The following is a 16,922-nucleotide window of genomic DNA, read 5'->3' as shown; positions in this document are numbered from 1 at the left end:
TTTTGAAACTTACCTATGTATCTCCTGGCCAGAAGTGTAATTAAATTTCTCCACCTTACTGCCTGCTCTTTATCTTCAAAATTTAAAAAATATCCTGACGGATTTCCCATCAATTCAAATCCTAAAATAGACACAAAAAAATAGATTTATTTATTTATTTATTTATTGTGAACGATAATCCCTTTTGATTACCTAAGGGGTTTTTGCATTATCTGAAGCAAACGTGTTAGTGAAGAAACACAGATAACAAGCAGCATTGTTTAGTGGACTTTCTTTCCTGTTTCTACATGTCCCCACTGGGAATATTTCAGATTTGAGGTTGCTCACTCTTGTTACTTGTTGATGACAATAGTAATCAATAATAATAGTTACAATCACAAACTGAAGGCACAGGGTGAACATCGAACACTGCAGAAATACAGGGCAGGCTATACTTTGAGGACCTGCTTCTCTGGCCCCTTTGAGGCACAAAGCTAATGGGTACAAAACTCTCTCCTCTTCAAGAAATCTAATTTTCCAGTTGACACATCTCAGATTGTTGTTGCAAGCAATGTAAAAGAATTTGTGTTGTCTTAAGTGCCCTAATAATGCTTTTCTTACACTGTTTACATTTACGTGGACATGAGGTAAATGCAAGCAGTAAAAAAAATGAATTCGGATCAAAATCAGCTTTGGCAAAGCTCACTAAGAGTGGTTCTATCTGATGATTGCACAATATGGTCAAACAGATGTGGCTAGCAGTGAGGAGACGGAGCTGCTCTTACCTGGAATTAACTTATTTTCCCACAGGAGATCCATAAGGTTATCCAAGGCAGTAAAATTGTAGTGAAGTTTCTCATTCATCACTCTGAAGAATACAGGTGATAAAATGGTCCAATGTAAATATTGCAGCATTTGTTTGCAGACAAGCTAGATGTGTGCCTTATTTTGGCTCTCAAAATTTACATATTACTAGGTTTCTTGCAACTGCACGCACATGTTCTTGCTCTAAAGGTTGTTCACCATAAGCAAGCCATTTTTCTTGTCCAACACATGCTCTTTTCCTATTCCAGCAGCAGCAATAGAAGTCATAGAATGAGGTTGCTTGTTGGGTTTTGAGTGTTTTACAGTGTCTTAGGCTCTCTGTACTCCTCCCAAAGCAAAACTTACTGAGACTGTTATTTCCGACTGATAGGCCAGCTGGTTTCCATCTTGTCTCATATGCAGTCTTTCTTAATGCTCTTTTATTTGTAATATACAATAGACTTTCCTTAAAAGTGCTCATGGGTTGAAAAACTGCTGAGAAAATGCCTTTCACAGAACGGTGAATTTATACACACAATTGTAATTTGCTTGTAATTTTTACTTTATTGTTGGCATTCACTTAATATTTCTTCTGTACTTCTGGGATCTCCGGCTGCAATGATTTGTATTTCCAACTTGCATCTGTATTTAGAAGTGTCAGTATTCTGTCAGCCACATTTAAATATCTGAATTTTCCATATCTGAATAACCCAACTCGAGATACTCTATGATTCTATGAATTCAAAGACTTAGTAAAAGCCCCACGATGTATTCCTTTGTGTCAGAAATTCTTGCAGGATTGCAAAATTCATCAGTGCGAAATTTGGGCATGCAACTGCATGGGAACACCGGAGTTCTTTTACCCAGGGGCTGAGAAATGCAATTTGCAATGATCTATGATAGATTTGAAGATACACTTTAAATTCCTGAAAGATTTTTCTAGCATGGCACCCACTGAAAACAAATATAATGTGACATGTAGGTTGTGTACAGTTTGCCCGAACTTCTGAGCGTGTAGCCTGATTTAACTGAAATCTGACAGGGCAGAAGAGGTCTTGCAGTATGAAGTACCAACAAGGAATTCAGAATTAACTGATGTTGACAGTATTCTGTTAAGGTAACTTACTGCCATTTGGCACAAGCCACAGCTTTGGGCTGGTGTCCAAATTCTGCTTCCGAATGCCCTGAGCAAAAGGTTTTGTAAGCACCCTTGGAGACTAACTGCAGCCCTAGTATGACCCTTAGCCAAGATGTTTAGGGTCTTGCCATTATCTGTCAGAGCTGATTTCTCCATCCTTGCCGGAGAAACCTAATTTCCCTGGTCCACTGCAGCCTGAGCTCTGCCTCTGCTGCCTTAACCACTCTGTCCTAGGCACCCTGCCTCTGCTTGGGTTGTACAAATGAACTGCAGGCACAATGCCCTGGGTATGATAGAAGGGGGAGAGACAATCAGACACAGGGATTTTACCTGATCAGAGCTAGCAAGGCATGCTGGCCACAAAGAGTAGGAAGCAGGAGCAGTACATTCAAGAGAAGATCTCTTAATCACTACTGGATGCTGTGTAGAGATTCACAAACTCGTTTCTTTCCATGCCCTTAACAGGGAAGAAGGGATGTGAGCCACTTTGACAGAGGGTTCTTCCTCTGTCCTCTCTCGACAAGAGAAAGTTTCAGTTAAGAAACTGTAGGAGTAATCTTGAGGTTCTCAGAGAAGGGCTGACAGAATTGCCTAGCCAATAAAGAAGGGAACTGTGCGATGTAAAGATGAAAACATGCCATCAGCATCTCTGACTGTGATTTAGAGAGCAAAACAGAACAGGCAGAACAACTGTAATCCAAGCCATATTAGTGAATACCAACCCCATCTGTGGCATAACCATGCACACACTTTTAGTCCCAGCATGGCCACACGCTCACCAAAGACCTGAAGCTGGCTTATCTCTTTCAAAGCATGTTCTTCCACCATGACAGACATCGTCATGCCTGCAGCCACTGACAGGCTTGCAGCTCCTGCCAAAGTCAAACAATGCAGATGTGAAAGAAGAAAATGTCAGATTTACTGTCGTACCCATATGAGCATTTCAGAAGTTACTGTTGAACTAAAGAATGGCTGTTTGGAACAAGCCTTTTTTCTTTTTTGGCTTAGACAGACATTTAAAAAACAACAACAAAAAAAAGTCTGTCAGTCCTATTCCAAAGTTCAAAGAAAAATATTTTGTTGCAAAATGTAGTTCTGCTCCCTCAGATCCATTAACTATTTCCAGTTATACCCTGTGTTCTATTGAAATATTTGCTTACTTGCACACTTACAGTCAGTGAGCACACGAATGATTAACTCTACTGTCTTGTAAAAAACTTAATAAAGCCATTCAAATAATAGCAAAGGAACAAACGTCGTTCTGACTCCAGTCTAAGGGCTACACAGTACTACGTGAAAATACACGTGTAAACAAGGCCTTCTGTCCTATGCAAGTACACTCAAGGTCCCAGCAAATCTACATTTTTTCTGTTGTGTCCACTAAGTAAAATATTTAAAACAGAATGCCATTGCCAGCCATGACAGAGGTGGCAGTACGTCATTTGCTGTGCTACGTGTGTAGGTGTGTAGAACTTACTTCCTTTGGCTGATCTGCCACTTTATGAGAATATTTTATTGCTTGCAGATGGATTAGTAAGTATCCTGCTATTAAAAAGATATGCAAGTTACAAACTTTTTCTATTTCAATACCTGAAATAATTTTTGTCAGAAAAAAATATATTAGAGGCGCTGCTTTGACATAGCACCAGTCATCAGACCAGGTGTTTGAATAGCTGCCTGAAATAATGTTTTCTGGGCTTTTTATGGGTTTGTATAACCAATTTATCTCCAACTTCAAGAACATAAAATGACTACTTGACTGATATGATTGCCACTTCCACAGACCTTGTTCTTACCCTTTATAATGTCACTTTTCCAATGTGAAGTGGATGTTTTTTTAATGACCTATACGTGATCACTAGAATTCGGGTTGCAAGGCTGCATGTCATGAGGTGTCTGTAGGCAGTGCTGACTGCCACTTGTGAGGCACAGCAGGGAGCTCGTAAGCTGGTATTAAATACGGACTTTCTGCATGGTGAATACCGGCTCAAGTGTCAGGCTGTTACCACACATGACAGCAAATATAATTTCAAGACACTGATGACAAGATCAAAACTGATCAACACAGCTGTAAGAAACAACTGCAAGAAGGCATTTGATTTGACTTGCAAACCTTCACCAATGTGCAACCTCTTGTTTTGCTTCCTTCCTTCCTGATCTCTCTGCTCCTAAGTCATGGTTTCTAGACAGCCCTTGCTCTATTTATGAACAGGCAGAAGTATGTGTGCTCATCATTTCAGCTGAACGCTTGCCAGACTGGGATTGCTCACGGTTTGCTGTTGGCTACTTCTGATGTGGAGCAGCAATCTCTGCCCTGTCTGTGCCTGGCTTTCAGAAGTTCCTCTCCTGTGCTTTTCAGGGAGACTTGCCAGGTAAGCCCTTCCTTTTCTTCAGCCACAAGCAGGAACTGCAGTTAAGCATTTGTACTGACATCCTGGCAGCAATGTTGCTGTAAGTCCCAGGCCTGAGGCTGCTGTACTCCAGAGCCTGCTCCTGCTGGTGAAGCTTCTTTCCAGCCTTTGCCATGGTCATGGTTCCAGGTCCATTGGTATGTGTTTCTCTTGAGTGTCTCATGTCACAGCTGTGCTGTGCACACGAAGAGCAGTGATGAGTAAGGAGGGGGGCCTGCTTACTGCCACAAAGTCTCACGATTTTCTTTTTCGGAAAGATGGCTTGCTTTGTGGGCCATCCTTTGCAGAGTCAAAGGTTACCAGCGGCCACTGTTAACAGCTTTCTGCAGCCTTTCCACATACTGGAGGAAGGGGGGGAATTATTAAGGGGTCAGCACCTTAGTTCACATGAAGATCTGCTTCAGCTAGCACAGCTGTGAATTCTGCTCCTTAGCCTGTGGCTGTGGTGCCCCTCCTGTGCTCAGCAGGTTGCATCTGCCTCTCGTCTGACCTGGGCTGATCCCATCCAGGGATATAGTAGCACACTCTAAAAAAATAGTGCACACACAGACATTGGACCAAATATCTTATCTACAGAGAAGAAAGCAAGAAAAACATAGGCAGGGAGTGTTTCTGTTCCAGGTAATCTTCAGTCAAGTATTGAATCTCTGATAACACGTCAAGGTAACTTTATCAAACTTTGATGTAGTGAACAAAATTCCCTGGAAAAGGAAACACTGGCTGACCCCCATCAGTAGACCACAGCCCTGTTTAGGAATTCAAAGGTAGCGTGTGGGGTGACCATCAGCAGAGGTCTTCTGCTGAGGAGAGCCTTGTCTAGCCTAGAATCGATGTGACCAGGGAGTATCAATACATCAGAGCGGGGCCTTTCTCATCCAGATATCCTCACTCAGCTCGTGTAGCCTCCCTTAGCCCTCCTCATGGACACAGTTACCACACAAGTCAGAAGCTAACGTAGCTCAACTTCTTTTCACCAGTGTCTGAGAACAGCCACAGGGCCGGGTATGCCTGCTGCTTCCATGCAACCTCTCTCCCAGCAGATCAGCTGTGGTGTCTGGCTGCTTACACCCTCACTGGGAGCTCCTCAGGGGAAAGACTGCTGGCCAAGTGGTGAATGCAGACGAAAAACAGGGACAGAAAACTGGCACAAGGTGTTGGCAGAGGTGTGGCACAAATGACAGCTTAACAGTAAACATAATTTTTCCACAAGGTTCTGTTTGACCTCAGAAAAGAAAGGTGCACGCCATGAGGGAGCCACCTAGAAAAGCTCCTAATCCATGGGAGGCTTTCTGCATCTTGTTTAGAGATAACTGAGGGTGAAGCCTGGGCATACTAGGCACCATGGTGTGGTGTCACCTGAGATCATGCTACATACCCGTATTCATCTGATAGATGCTTAGCTGGGTGCCAGACCATCATGTGGCCTGGTACACTGGTTCATGCAGGCATACACTTTGGCCACGGTGCCAGGATGTGGCCTTTGGCTAGGTGACACAGCATGGTAATTAATTGCCACCTCTCAAGTGTAATCAACTGCTTTTTTTTAGGTGGCTAGCATAAGGAGTACCCTTAGATACAGTGTGCCAAGGAATTGCTTTCTGCCTTTCCAATGTTCCTGATGCCATTTTAAGAGACCGTGTATTTTCAGAACAGAATTAATGTGCATGACAAGCAAAGTGTCCCTATAACCTTGAGTCTTGCTTTCTGCAGATGAAAGGAGAACTGATCCTAGGGAATATTCACTGGAAAGGTGTAGGGACAGTCACTGATAAACTCTGTCAGTTCAACCTTTTGCTGCTACCAGCTTCTCCAGCAGGAACAGTCTTACTCCTTCAGCCAGGAAAGCAGTCTGTGAAGTGACAGTGAGTCACATAAGCTGAGGGCACAGCATCTTCAAAATGAAGGTCAAGAGTTCTGGACAGACTATGTCAGCGAGTTTATCTTTTTCCAGGAGGGCAGCTTGCTCCCCTCCAAGTCCTTCTTAGAGCACAAAATAATCCTGCTTCCTTGTTTTTCACTTGACTTTTGGCAGCTATGAGGAGTGAAATGGAGACGGTTTAAAGTTCAGGCTGTTACAAAGACCTTGTTTGCTCCAAAACCACCAACTGTCTACTTGAGATCCTTGTTCTGCTGTGTACTTTAAAACCTTCTGACCTTAGAAGCAGGTCCTACGGGGCTGTGAGTAGTATGGAAATGATACCCCAGAGTATACGAAGGGCAGGGTATTTCATTAGCATTCACCTTTCCAGAGGCTGCCTTCTCAGCAGTTATTGCTCCAGGTTTCGTCAACATCAACCAAAAAAACTACTAAATTGATACCTCAGGTTTAAGCACAAGATCATTAATGAATAACTACGAAATCAGCAGGCTCCTGGGTTATTAATAAACAACACTCCCCTTCTGAACCCAGTGAGAAGCTGACAGTATGATACTCATTCACATCAGAGCTGCTTCTACCATGCTCTTGCTCCACTTGCTCTAGCTTTTTATGGTCACCACAGGTATGGTAGTTGGCCGTCTTCTGTGAAGTGTGTATCCTAAAATGACCCTTTGCAGATTCACAGATGCTGTTTTTTTGTCCCTAGTAGTCCCTATGCAAAACAACCTGTGCTTTTCACAGGCTTTACAGACCAAAAAGCCTCGTTTAGGCAATTTTTCAGAGCTGCAAGACCAAATATTACTAAATAATAATAATATTACCAGCTAAAGAACTGGCATGTTTTACCCCTTCCAGCTTTATTTGTTAGCATTAATACCTCTTTTCGTTTGCTTCTCAGCGATATCGTTTCTGCAAACAGGGACTGAAAATCTGCCTGCTTTGGTTAAGGCACAGCTTCTGCAGAGAGGCAGAACGCCAGAGACTTCAGCACACGCCGTGCCTCTCTCTGAGGGCAGAACTGGGCCTGTGCTGAGAGTAATTCACTCACCCTGTGGAGTGAATGAGTCAGCCCAGCAGTAAGGGGAGGGAGGATGCGCTGCCAAACTACACAGCCAGGCAGCATCCAGCCCTTGCTGATGTCACAGCCTGTCACAGTTAATCCATCCACACAACCAACCAGCACGATACATGCACAAAATGAAGGACGGGTATGAATCTTTGTATTTTAGGAACAAACTGGCTTCATACATGCAAAACACAACATTTGCTAATTACTGGAAATCACGATCTCTTCTACAATCCAGCCAGGAGCTGTGCATTCAGCTGCGTCTTTTTACTTTTAAATGACATCAAAATTGAAATTCATTTTTGATTGAATTCATTCAAATTGAATTTCATTTACAGAGCATCCTAATTAATTTCTTTCCTCTTTGAAATCAGCATCATTCGATGTTTACCTTGCAAAGCAACTCACAGAATTATTGCTGTGATCTGGCTAAATCTCACTTGCACAGAAGTGCAAGCAAACAATGAATGCTCTCAAGCTGCTGTTAATTGTGGCCTATGATTTCCCATTTCTTACTCAGCCTGCTTTTGTGAGCACAGTCTCAGTCCTTCCTTCAGCAATGTGCGTGTTGGTTAGGGGGGAAGAGAGAGAGGCAGACAAAGCATCAGCAGCTTCCTGTGCCAAGGTGAGTTAGCTTGCTAGGAAAATATTGTTAGTCTGTTGTGTCTGTACCCCCCCACCTCCCTCCTTTTAAAACAAATGTAAGATATAAAAAGAAAAACAGGCTACGGAAGTGTAGAAATTTAGGCAACAGTGAAAGGTTTTTTGGTATCTGGCCTCTCCAGACATGTGAACATACCCTATCGGATTACCTAGGCATGGGTAATTTGGGATGTCGTGAGATCTTATTGTGATCTCTTGTTGAGATTTGCTGAGCATACTTTCATTTGTGAAGGGAATTAATCAAATAATGATACGCAGAATCCAGTAGCAGGAATTGATTTTTGGCTGATGCTTGACTACAAATTTAAAGACTTTGATCGGTAGGCTCAGCCACTTTGTAAACTGGGCTGCGAGAGCAGACCCTCCCTTCTGACCGGTTTTGATGTGTGGAAGTGATTTGCTCCTGCATAACACATGACTACAAGTGAAATGTTTGCTGTAGTTTTATACTGTCATTGCTGATGCCACTATAAATAAGCAAAATTTTGGAGAGCTGGGTAGGGAGACTAAATCCATAATGAATGTTAAAGGACGACTTTGCAAATGCACAAAACAAGAAAAAAAAAAAAAAGAGGAATGATGACCAAGTGCTAAAACTAGTTTGAGCCAAGCATGTAACTCCTTTTGGCATTGCCTGGGAAAGCTGTCACTGAACTTTTCATTCCAAGTGGCAGCTGACTGTTCTCTGTACGTATCCAGCACTCTAACTCAAGCACTCGGTGTGATAACGCATCTTCATTGTAGGGAGTCTCCATGGCACATATCTGACTTACTGGTTTAATTACACGGTACTGTTCTTGTTAATTCCTCATTTTCACATCTTTATTTTCTGTTTGAGCTCCTTCTATTATTCTGCCTGTTAGCTTTATGTGCAAACATAGTCCAAAAGTGCGCGAATCCAACTGCACAGGACCTGGCTTATTTACTGTTGTGTGGTAGCACAACAAGGTGTCAGAATGGTTGCACTCCCTGCTGCCAAATACGCAGTGAGAACTAAACTCAACAATGCTCTACACAGTCTGCTCTGTAAATCTGACAAGCACTCAGGCTGCTCAGAGGCTGGACTCATATGCTGCAGCTGGATCTGAAGTTTTGGACTAACACAGCGTGCTGCATTTACCAGGTCTTCAGCTCTGGCCACCCTATGGTTCTCAAAACTTGTTTTCACTTGGTGATATTTGTAGGGAGGAACCTGTAATGGGAGAGCTAGCAAACAGCCAAAGAAAAGCAAAAACATGCATGTCACACTGAAGGTGTGAAGATACTCAGCTAGCCTTCTCAGCTGATGGACTTTTCTAGTGTCCAGCTGAAGTACAGATGGAAAGTGGTGTTTGACTAAGCCCAGCTGGATCTTTTTGCAGGACAGGTGTGCTTTCAGTTGTGTCTTTCTATGTCAATCCTTTTCTGCCCTTGTCTGTATGTCTGACTTAAATATATCACTTACATGCAAAATACAAAATGGAAGGAATCTTCACTAAATGATTCTGAGTTCATTTCCGTATTAAATGATGATGGTGAAAAGGCACAGTAAGTATGTCATCCACTGTCTTGCTCTTATTTTTTCAGAGTTTTCGTGATGAGAGTTTTCTGAATACTTCAGAACTGTCAAATAAGCACTATAACCCAAACTGGAAAGAGTGGCTCTTTAAATGGCAGGTGTGTCACCTCCTGGCTCTTGAATGCAAAAATGTCTTACAGTTAAGCAGATAAAACCAATCAATTGAATTTATAGGCAGTTTTCAATAAAATACAAACCTATAGCTCTCTGCAAGCTTGAGCTGATAATTCTATTCTGAACCTGGTTTTGGCACTACAATTTAGGTTCATGATATATGATTGAATATGGCAGCAAAAGTTCTTCCACTCCATAGTCTTCTTTAGTTCATGTATATCCCTTTCTTCTTCTTTCTTTCCCCACCCCAAACAACTTCCACTACTACGGAAAATCTCTCCCTTTTCAATTTAAAAGTAAATTATCTCATGCACTTATGAAACATTAAAATTTAGCTTGCATTGCAGTAAGAAGTACTCTATTCCCTTTGCACATAGAAAAAAAGGTTTTGAATATCCAGTTAAGATTGCACATGAATGCAAGGAACAGTCGAAGAAGCTTCAGTGCTCCTCATAGACTATCTTTGCTATAGTAAATTTCCCCCAAAGATTTGCAAGTAACACTACTAAAGTTCATTTTGAACTGATGAATAAGCAGGCTTCAGGTCCACAGTTCTGTCTGCTTAGGGATGAAAATGTCAAAAGAACGGGACACCATGGGACAAAGCTACTAACTCTGACTACCGTGAGCCCTCTGATTACTGAAATTCAGTAATGACAGCGTCCAGTCCGGGGTACATCTTTTTTATAGGAGAGATTTCATTGCTTTAGAGAAGCTGAATCCTTGGAAAGGCTGCAATTTTTTTTGTTGTTCTCAATGGAACTAACAAAATCTTTGAAAGTAATTTTCAGACATTAAGGCAGACTCTTGACAATCATTACTAAGGATAGCAATTCTGGGAACCTGCTGAACAAAAAACAACAACACTTTTTTTTTTTTTTTTACTAGACAGACAAGCTCAGGCATTTTATGCTTAAGGGTACCTGAAGGTATGTAAATTCCTCTTAGACATAAGATTTATTAGTCAAGCCCCCTCCATGATGACGTATATTAATGAAAATCTTTTTTCAGTGGACACATCTATGTTAATTACCATGGACAGCTCACCACTGTGCATGTATAAGGGACACTACCTTACCTTAATTCCATTTAACACATCACTGTCTTTTTTTTTTTAATTATTTTTTACATCAAGTAAGTATAGAGAACACCTGAAAATGTTAAAGTCATGACTGTACTTCCGTTCAGTCTCCATGCAGTGCAACTGGCTCTATTAAAACAGAATAGCAGAGACGAGTAAGAAGGTAGAGATTAACGGCCCCTGTACTTTAATGATTTTAAGCTTATCTTCTTCTACCTGTAATTACACTCATGGGACAAAGATTTTTTCCAGTGCTACTATTTATTTATGTTATCTCACTGTAAACACCACTGGAGTAATATAATTGGACAGACTCAATCTATATTATGACAGAATTTCTATTCTACTCCTTTAGAAAGCTGTGCTCCTGAGGAACTGTGCTACTGTGTGCTGATAAGAAATCTGTTGTGGAGCTACCACAGCTACTTCGTGCCTTCGGTAAGTGCTATGCAATTGGTTCTATGCTTGTGGTATGAAGAATGCATATTAAAGGGTGGTCTTACTCATTTTTATATAGATACAAGTTTGCAATGATTTTTTCCTGATCTCAGAATTTCTCCTGCCAGCAGGGACTACAGAAAATTAAAAAACAAAATCAAGAAAACTAACTAATAACATCTTTCCACTCGCATATACATGGAATTTTCAGCGGTATTGGAGACTTGCCACAGCTAGAGAAGGAGTGTTAGGAGTAGCATGTAAGGGCTTTTAAAAGAGCTGAAAAAAACATACTTGTGCTTTTCCCAGGTGATGCTGCCAAGAATATGAAGGAAGGGTTAGTGATTTTCTTTTAACAAACTCTATGCTGTTGGAAGGGTTTAGGCAGTGGTCCTTGTATTTTTCCTCTGGTGGACACGTTGTAGGCTTGGTGGCTTTCCCAACACTGGTTCAAGACCTGAAACTCATCCTGGTATACTGGTAGTTATGGGTGTTGCATGTGAGTAGAGGAAGAGGGTGGAAGCTAATAGAGAGATGTAGAAGGGTTTTCCTCACGTTGTTCTGAACTTAACTCCTGTTATGTGTTCGACAAAGAGTCCACCTGTTTTTGACATTATTGTTCCATTCACCTGTTTCTCCCTAATTCTGCTTTTTTAGAGCACTGGAATAACAAAATTATAACTTTGGAAGTGTTGGAAGGCACTGATGAGGACTTTGCAGCAAATGCTTGTTTTTAGTGCTCTCATCTTTCATATAAAATTGCTACCAAATGCCTACAGCTACTTTGACTGATTTCCAGGCCTAATTTTGAATGTTATACTACATTCTTTAACCCTGAACTGTGAGGAGAACATTCTTGGCATTTTATTGTATTTACCATTGATCATAGTCTGAAGACAAAACTTGATGCTGTTATTCTTGAATGCTCAGGGGATCTGTAGTCTATCCTTCACCGAGATGTTTCAGTGCTACATTTAAATGTTCTTTGCTTTGATTGCTGTTGGGCCACCAGGGGAGCTCACAGACAGTATCTGCAGATCCAGGCACTTTGCAAATGTTTGTAGTTCCATCAGTAAATCCTGGCTCCTGCTACTGTTTCTCTTCAGACATTAAAACCAACATAACTCATGATACTTCATATTACATCCATGGACATAAAAACAAATTACTTTGTTTTTCTTTAGCTAACTACATTTGTATGTGTATTCAAAATGCACTCAGTACTAGATTATCATTTGAATGTGGCATGATTTTCTGAAAAACTAAAATAGTTATTATATGCTATGACTTAAAAAGCTCAAGGAAGTGTTCAAATTAAAGCTCTTTAGAGAAATGCTTCCTATTTCGAAGCAGTGAAATATCATTTCAACCTCACACCAGTCCGAATACGTCATTTCCTTCCAAAATTACAAGTTTAAAACAGTGGTTTGGAAAAAAATGCAGGAAAAAAAAAAAAAAAAAACACAAAAAACAAAAACACACCACCACAACAGACATTAATTCATCACAGTGCAGTGGGAAGTCTTCCTTTCTGCTTTTCTGATTTAAGCAGTTTCCTTCACTCAGCTGAGCCATTCCTGTGACAGTACTGTTAATGTATAGTTTCTGAACACAACTGTTCAGTTTCCTTGTGCATTCTGGATGACACGACTGACCATGGAGTACACCAAGTCTCTTTTTCTTAGCAGCTGTCCTTGCAGTATTCAGCGAGTTTAAGTGCTGTTTTAAATTATATTTGGAGAAAAAAGGGCTATGTCTGGAACATATAACCATTCTGAAGGTCAGCAAACAGACACGACTTTAGCCAGGTTCGTTTCAGTGCCAGGACAAGAGGCAGTGGGCACACACTGGAGCACAGGAGGTTCCCTCTGAACACCAGGAAGCACTTCTGTGCTATTCAGGTGCTGAGCACTGGCACAGGTTGCCCAAAGAGACTGCGGACTCTACTTGGAGATCTTCAAAAGCTGCCTGGACGTGGTCCTGGGCAGAAGGCTCTAGGTGGCCAGGCTTACACAGGGAAGTTGGAGCAGGTGACCTCCAGAGGTCCCTTCCAACTTCAGCTGTTCTGTGAAAACTAAAAAGTGTTTGGCTAAGCAGCACAAGACATCCAAATGAGGAAAACAGTTCCAATATAAGGGAACTGAATGAGTTCTGCAGTCCTAACACCATCCTGATAACAATCAGTAGACTAAATGGCAAACTAGACAACTTCAAAAACCACTAAGAACCCAACTTAGCCCCAAAAGGTGCATTTGGTCTCGTGTTTCTATCTCAGCTTTTAGAAAAAGTAACCTAAAGTAAATTGAAGCAGCACTGAGTTGCTTTGTGAATTGCAACAACCCTAATGAAGGAAAATAAATAATTCTCCATCATATTAAAATCGGAATCACAAATTGGAATACTTAGTAATATGTTTCCATAAATTGTTCTTTTCAAAACACGATTGAAAGAACTGTTTAGGCACATCGCCTGACCAGGTGAGCACCATGGTATAAAGGTAAATTGTATACTAATTAGGGTCCCAAGGGCATTTTAATTCATACAGATATTAATTAGGCTTAAGGGTTTTGTTTGTTTGTTTGTTTTTTCTTAATTCACTGAATTTATCAACTTCAAGCATGCAAAAAGAAGAACAAGGTTATTTCATTTGCACTATGTACTTCTGAGAATTTTATGTTATTGATTTTAGCCCAATAAACAAGCACTTGTAAGATTCCCTATATGAGTAATTTAACAGTTAATTATGCTTTTACGTATACAATTAGGTAACCAGATATGAATTGTATGTAACAGTGCGGTGAATTTTCCGAAACATTCTTCTTTCCTCACGTAAATGTGCCAAAAAAGCCAAATGTATTTTATCTCTTTATAACTTTTTTTTTTTTTTTTCTGAGTGCCATCAGGTAGATTTTGCTTTTAGCCTTTCACTGTTCTTAATCCAGTTAATATTAGGCACCTGTACATAAGCAAAAAAAGTAGGTCAGGCCTACAGGATAGCTGGGGAGGGACTCTTCATCATGGTGTGCAGTGATAAGAAAAGGGATAATGACTTTAACCTAAAAGTGGGTAGATTTAGATTACATTTTAAGTGGAAATTCTTTACTCAGAGAGTGGTGAGGCACTGGAACAGGTTGCCCAGAGAAGCTTTGTTCCCTTCTCATGTTGGAGTTGTGACTTCCCATTTCCTTCATTTTAGTATTTCCTTTTCACTCTTAAAGAACAGCAAACAACTTCTTGTGCTGGGATAAAATACTTTTTTTTGGAATCTGGCCTTCTGTAGACATATTTGTGCATTGCACCTCTGCAACCACTTCCTCTTCTGGCAGGGAAAGAAAAAGTATTTTTGCCTGTATGGCAACACAACCTTTTCCAGGTCTTGCACCTCCCGTCTCAGATTCTTACTGCATGCAAATGTTCCTGTTCTGTCTTGGCTGTGAAACATACACATCTCCTTGTCCTTTAGCTTTTAGCCCAAGACAATTTGCCTGATAAGAATTCTGGGAATTCAGTGGCCCAGAACAAGATCAGAAACTGAATGCAAGTTCCTGTGAGTCATGGCCTTTTGCCCAGCCTGTTAAGCTACACTGCCTAGTAACCATTAAATATTAATTATCACCTTTGTTGGGAGATGCATAATTATTGGTCATTTGGATAGGTCTCCACCAACATAGAGCTAAGGTAGGAGGGGGGACTTGGTCATTTATATACCTTACAAAGAATGAGCAGGAAGACAGTCTATGTCCCACTGACCCGGCTACATTTTACAGTCTTTACACAGAAATAACAGAGATCTTGTGATCTGAAAGCGCTGACATGCAGGAATGGAACTCTGACCTCCAGCAGTCCTGTCCCCTGCAAAGAACAGAAGAGCACTTACTCCAGCCCGTGAAATGCACAAATCTTAGGCAAGACTGCAGTTCAATTCTTGCACCACAAATACGTAAAATTAAAGGTAATGCTATATAGGGAGACATAAAGCAGAGCAAATGTCATATAAAAAACAGCTTCAAAGCTCAAAGATGTGCTGTCCTGAACTAAGCATAATTTTTGCATCAGCATTAGTTAATTAATAATCTTATGTATTATTTAAACTCACATAGTCAGTGAGTGCTGCATATATATCCAAGTTTTCAGAGAAGTACAAGTGACAACACACTACCAAGCAGAGAGCTTAAGATTCTCTAACTACCAATTCTTCCCTTGAAGAATACCTAGTTAATTATTATCATTTATGCAAATAGAGCAAAGCCAGACTGACGACTTTCATTCATTCGAACATGCAAAAACAGAGGTGAACATTCCTGTCACAAAGCTATCCAGGTAAGAGATTTGCCTCCCCTCCCACACCTCTGAACTCAGGATTTGTTTGTTCTTTGCCTGTTTGCCTGTGGCACCTTTGAAAGGTGCCAAACTGCCTCTTTCCAGTTATTTTCCAACAACTGGTGTTGTTTTGCAAGTTTCGCCTTTATTTTGTGCTTCAAAAATTTTGCTTAGAAGGTTGCTACTGGGCCGAAGTTTTTAAAACATGTAGTCTGCAACTGCAGCAAAAGTAATCTTTCCTACTAACCTGGTCTTAGAGTTTAAGATAAGGCATTTGGCTTGTTTTTATCTGTACTTATAAAGTACTACATGAGGTTTATCTGTTTCTCAGTGTTATTATTAAAACTGAACATTTTCAAAGTGATTAAATATGAGAGAGAGAGACAAAAAGTATTGTCCTTATTGCTTGTACTAAACCTGAGATATCAGGGAAAGTATCAGGGGAAAAAACAAAACAAAACAAAACAAAAAACAAGAATGATATACCTATTTATTTTTTTCTACAACAGTTTTAAGTGGCATCACAGCCATGGAACAGGCATCCAGCAAAAGCACAGGGCAGCAAAACACAGTTTACTGTTTAGCATTGAGACTGATGACTAAGGTCTTGGAGAGCTGTCTTGAAAGACATTTTAAAAAAGCAGACTTTCACCTTGTACCAGCAACCTTTCCAAGGCAAGAAGCCTGATTTTTAGGAATGTCCTTTGGTCCTGCAGAAAATGTTTCTTTGGCGGTCATGCCCTAAGACTCTCCAGAGAAAATAACATAGTCTTGCCTTCAAGTGCCTGCCTGTGTGTTGACCAGCATGTTCTGGAACCTCTGAGCAAAAATAGTCCCCAGAGAACTACCTGATCATTTATTTACATGGTCTGATCATTCCCACAGTGATCTGATGGGCCTTCCTTAACAACAGCTGCTGGCTGAATGTATGATTTCTCTTTCAGCCTGCCTATATCACCTCTGGGACTGTTACCTGCCAGTGGCAGTCTTCTTATTCACTGGGACACTGGACTGAGAATCCTCTGGGGAAACACAAATTGAATCAAAGACAATCATGAATGTATTTGAAAATGAGCTTAAGTTGCCTTGGAAATATTAGTTTTACAGCTAGAAGTACAAGTTGTGGTCGAGATTTCAGTTAGAAATACATGACTCTAAAAGACTGATTGACTCTCAGAATAACTCCTTAGCATGAGCAGCATTAGTCTGTTAGACTAACACTATTAGACAAATACTCTGACTTCCCTGACTTACACAGCTCAGTAAACTGTAATAAATTTTCCTCTTCAATTTCAGATGAGCATAAAGTTGAAAAAAAAAAAAAAAGGAAAATGCTTTTAAGCTACTTTATTTTGCCCAGATAATCAAAATAAACTGAGCTCATCTAGTTTCACCTGATTTTCCTCAAAAGCACTCCAACATTCTGTCTACAGCCTGAAAGCTTGCTAGGTCAGTGCTTAAATAAATGGAT

General features: G+C 40.7%; 2 protein-coding genes across 6 annotated transcripts in view; one reads left to right on the top strand and one right to left on the bottom strand.

Annotated features, from left to right (window-relative positions):
* Positions 1-16,922, bottom strand: part of IDUA (alpha-L-iduronidase) — a 50,320-nt gene that overhangs the window by 13,846 nt on the left and 19,552 nt on the right. Inside the window, exons 3-4 of one of the 2 annotated variants that reach the window (XM_032205797.1) lie at positions 765-847; positions 14-121 (exon numbers count right to left, since the gene is read on the bottom strand). In XM_032205797.1, the coding sequence (XP_032061688.1) occupies positions 14-121; positions 765-847 (191 nt within the window). The remainder of the gene's footprint in view (positions 1-13; positions 122-764; positions 848-16,922) is intronic. The other variant, XM_032205798.1, reaches the window with a different exon arrangement.
* The window catches only part of SLC26A1 (solute carrier family 26 member 1), a 37,496-nt gene that overhangs the window by 10,606 nt on the left and 9,968 nt on the right, over positions 1-16,922 (top strand). For 2 of the 4 annotated variants that reach the window (XM_032205793.1, XM_032205794.1), the window contains one exon: positions 11,049-11,131. The exons of the other annotated variants lie outside the window; for them this stretch is intronic. The gene's annotated coding sequence lies outside the window, so the exon portion shown is untranslated. The remainder of the gene's footprint in view (positions 1-11,048; positions 11,132-16,922) is intronic. 4 annotated transcript variants of the gene reach the window in all.

Source organism: Aythya fuligula, chromosome Z (genome assembly GCF_009819795.1).
Source record: "Aythya fuligula isolate bAytFul2 chromosome Z, bAytFul2.pri, whole genome shotgun sequence".
NCBI lineage: Eukaryota > Metazoa > Chordata > Aves > Anseriformes > Anatidae > Aythya > Aythya fuligula.
The sequence above is the reverse complement of the archived record's forward strand: the minus strand, read 5'-3'. Positions and strand labels throughout refer to the sequence as shown.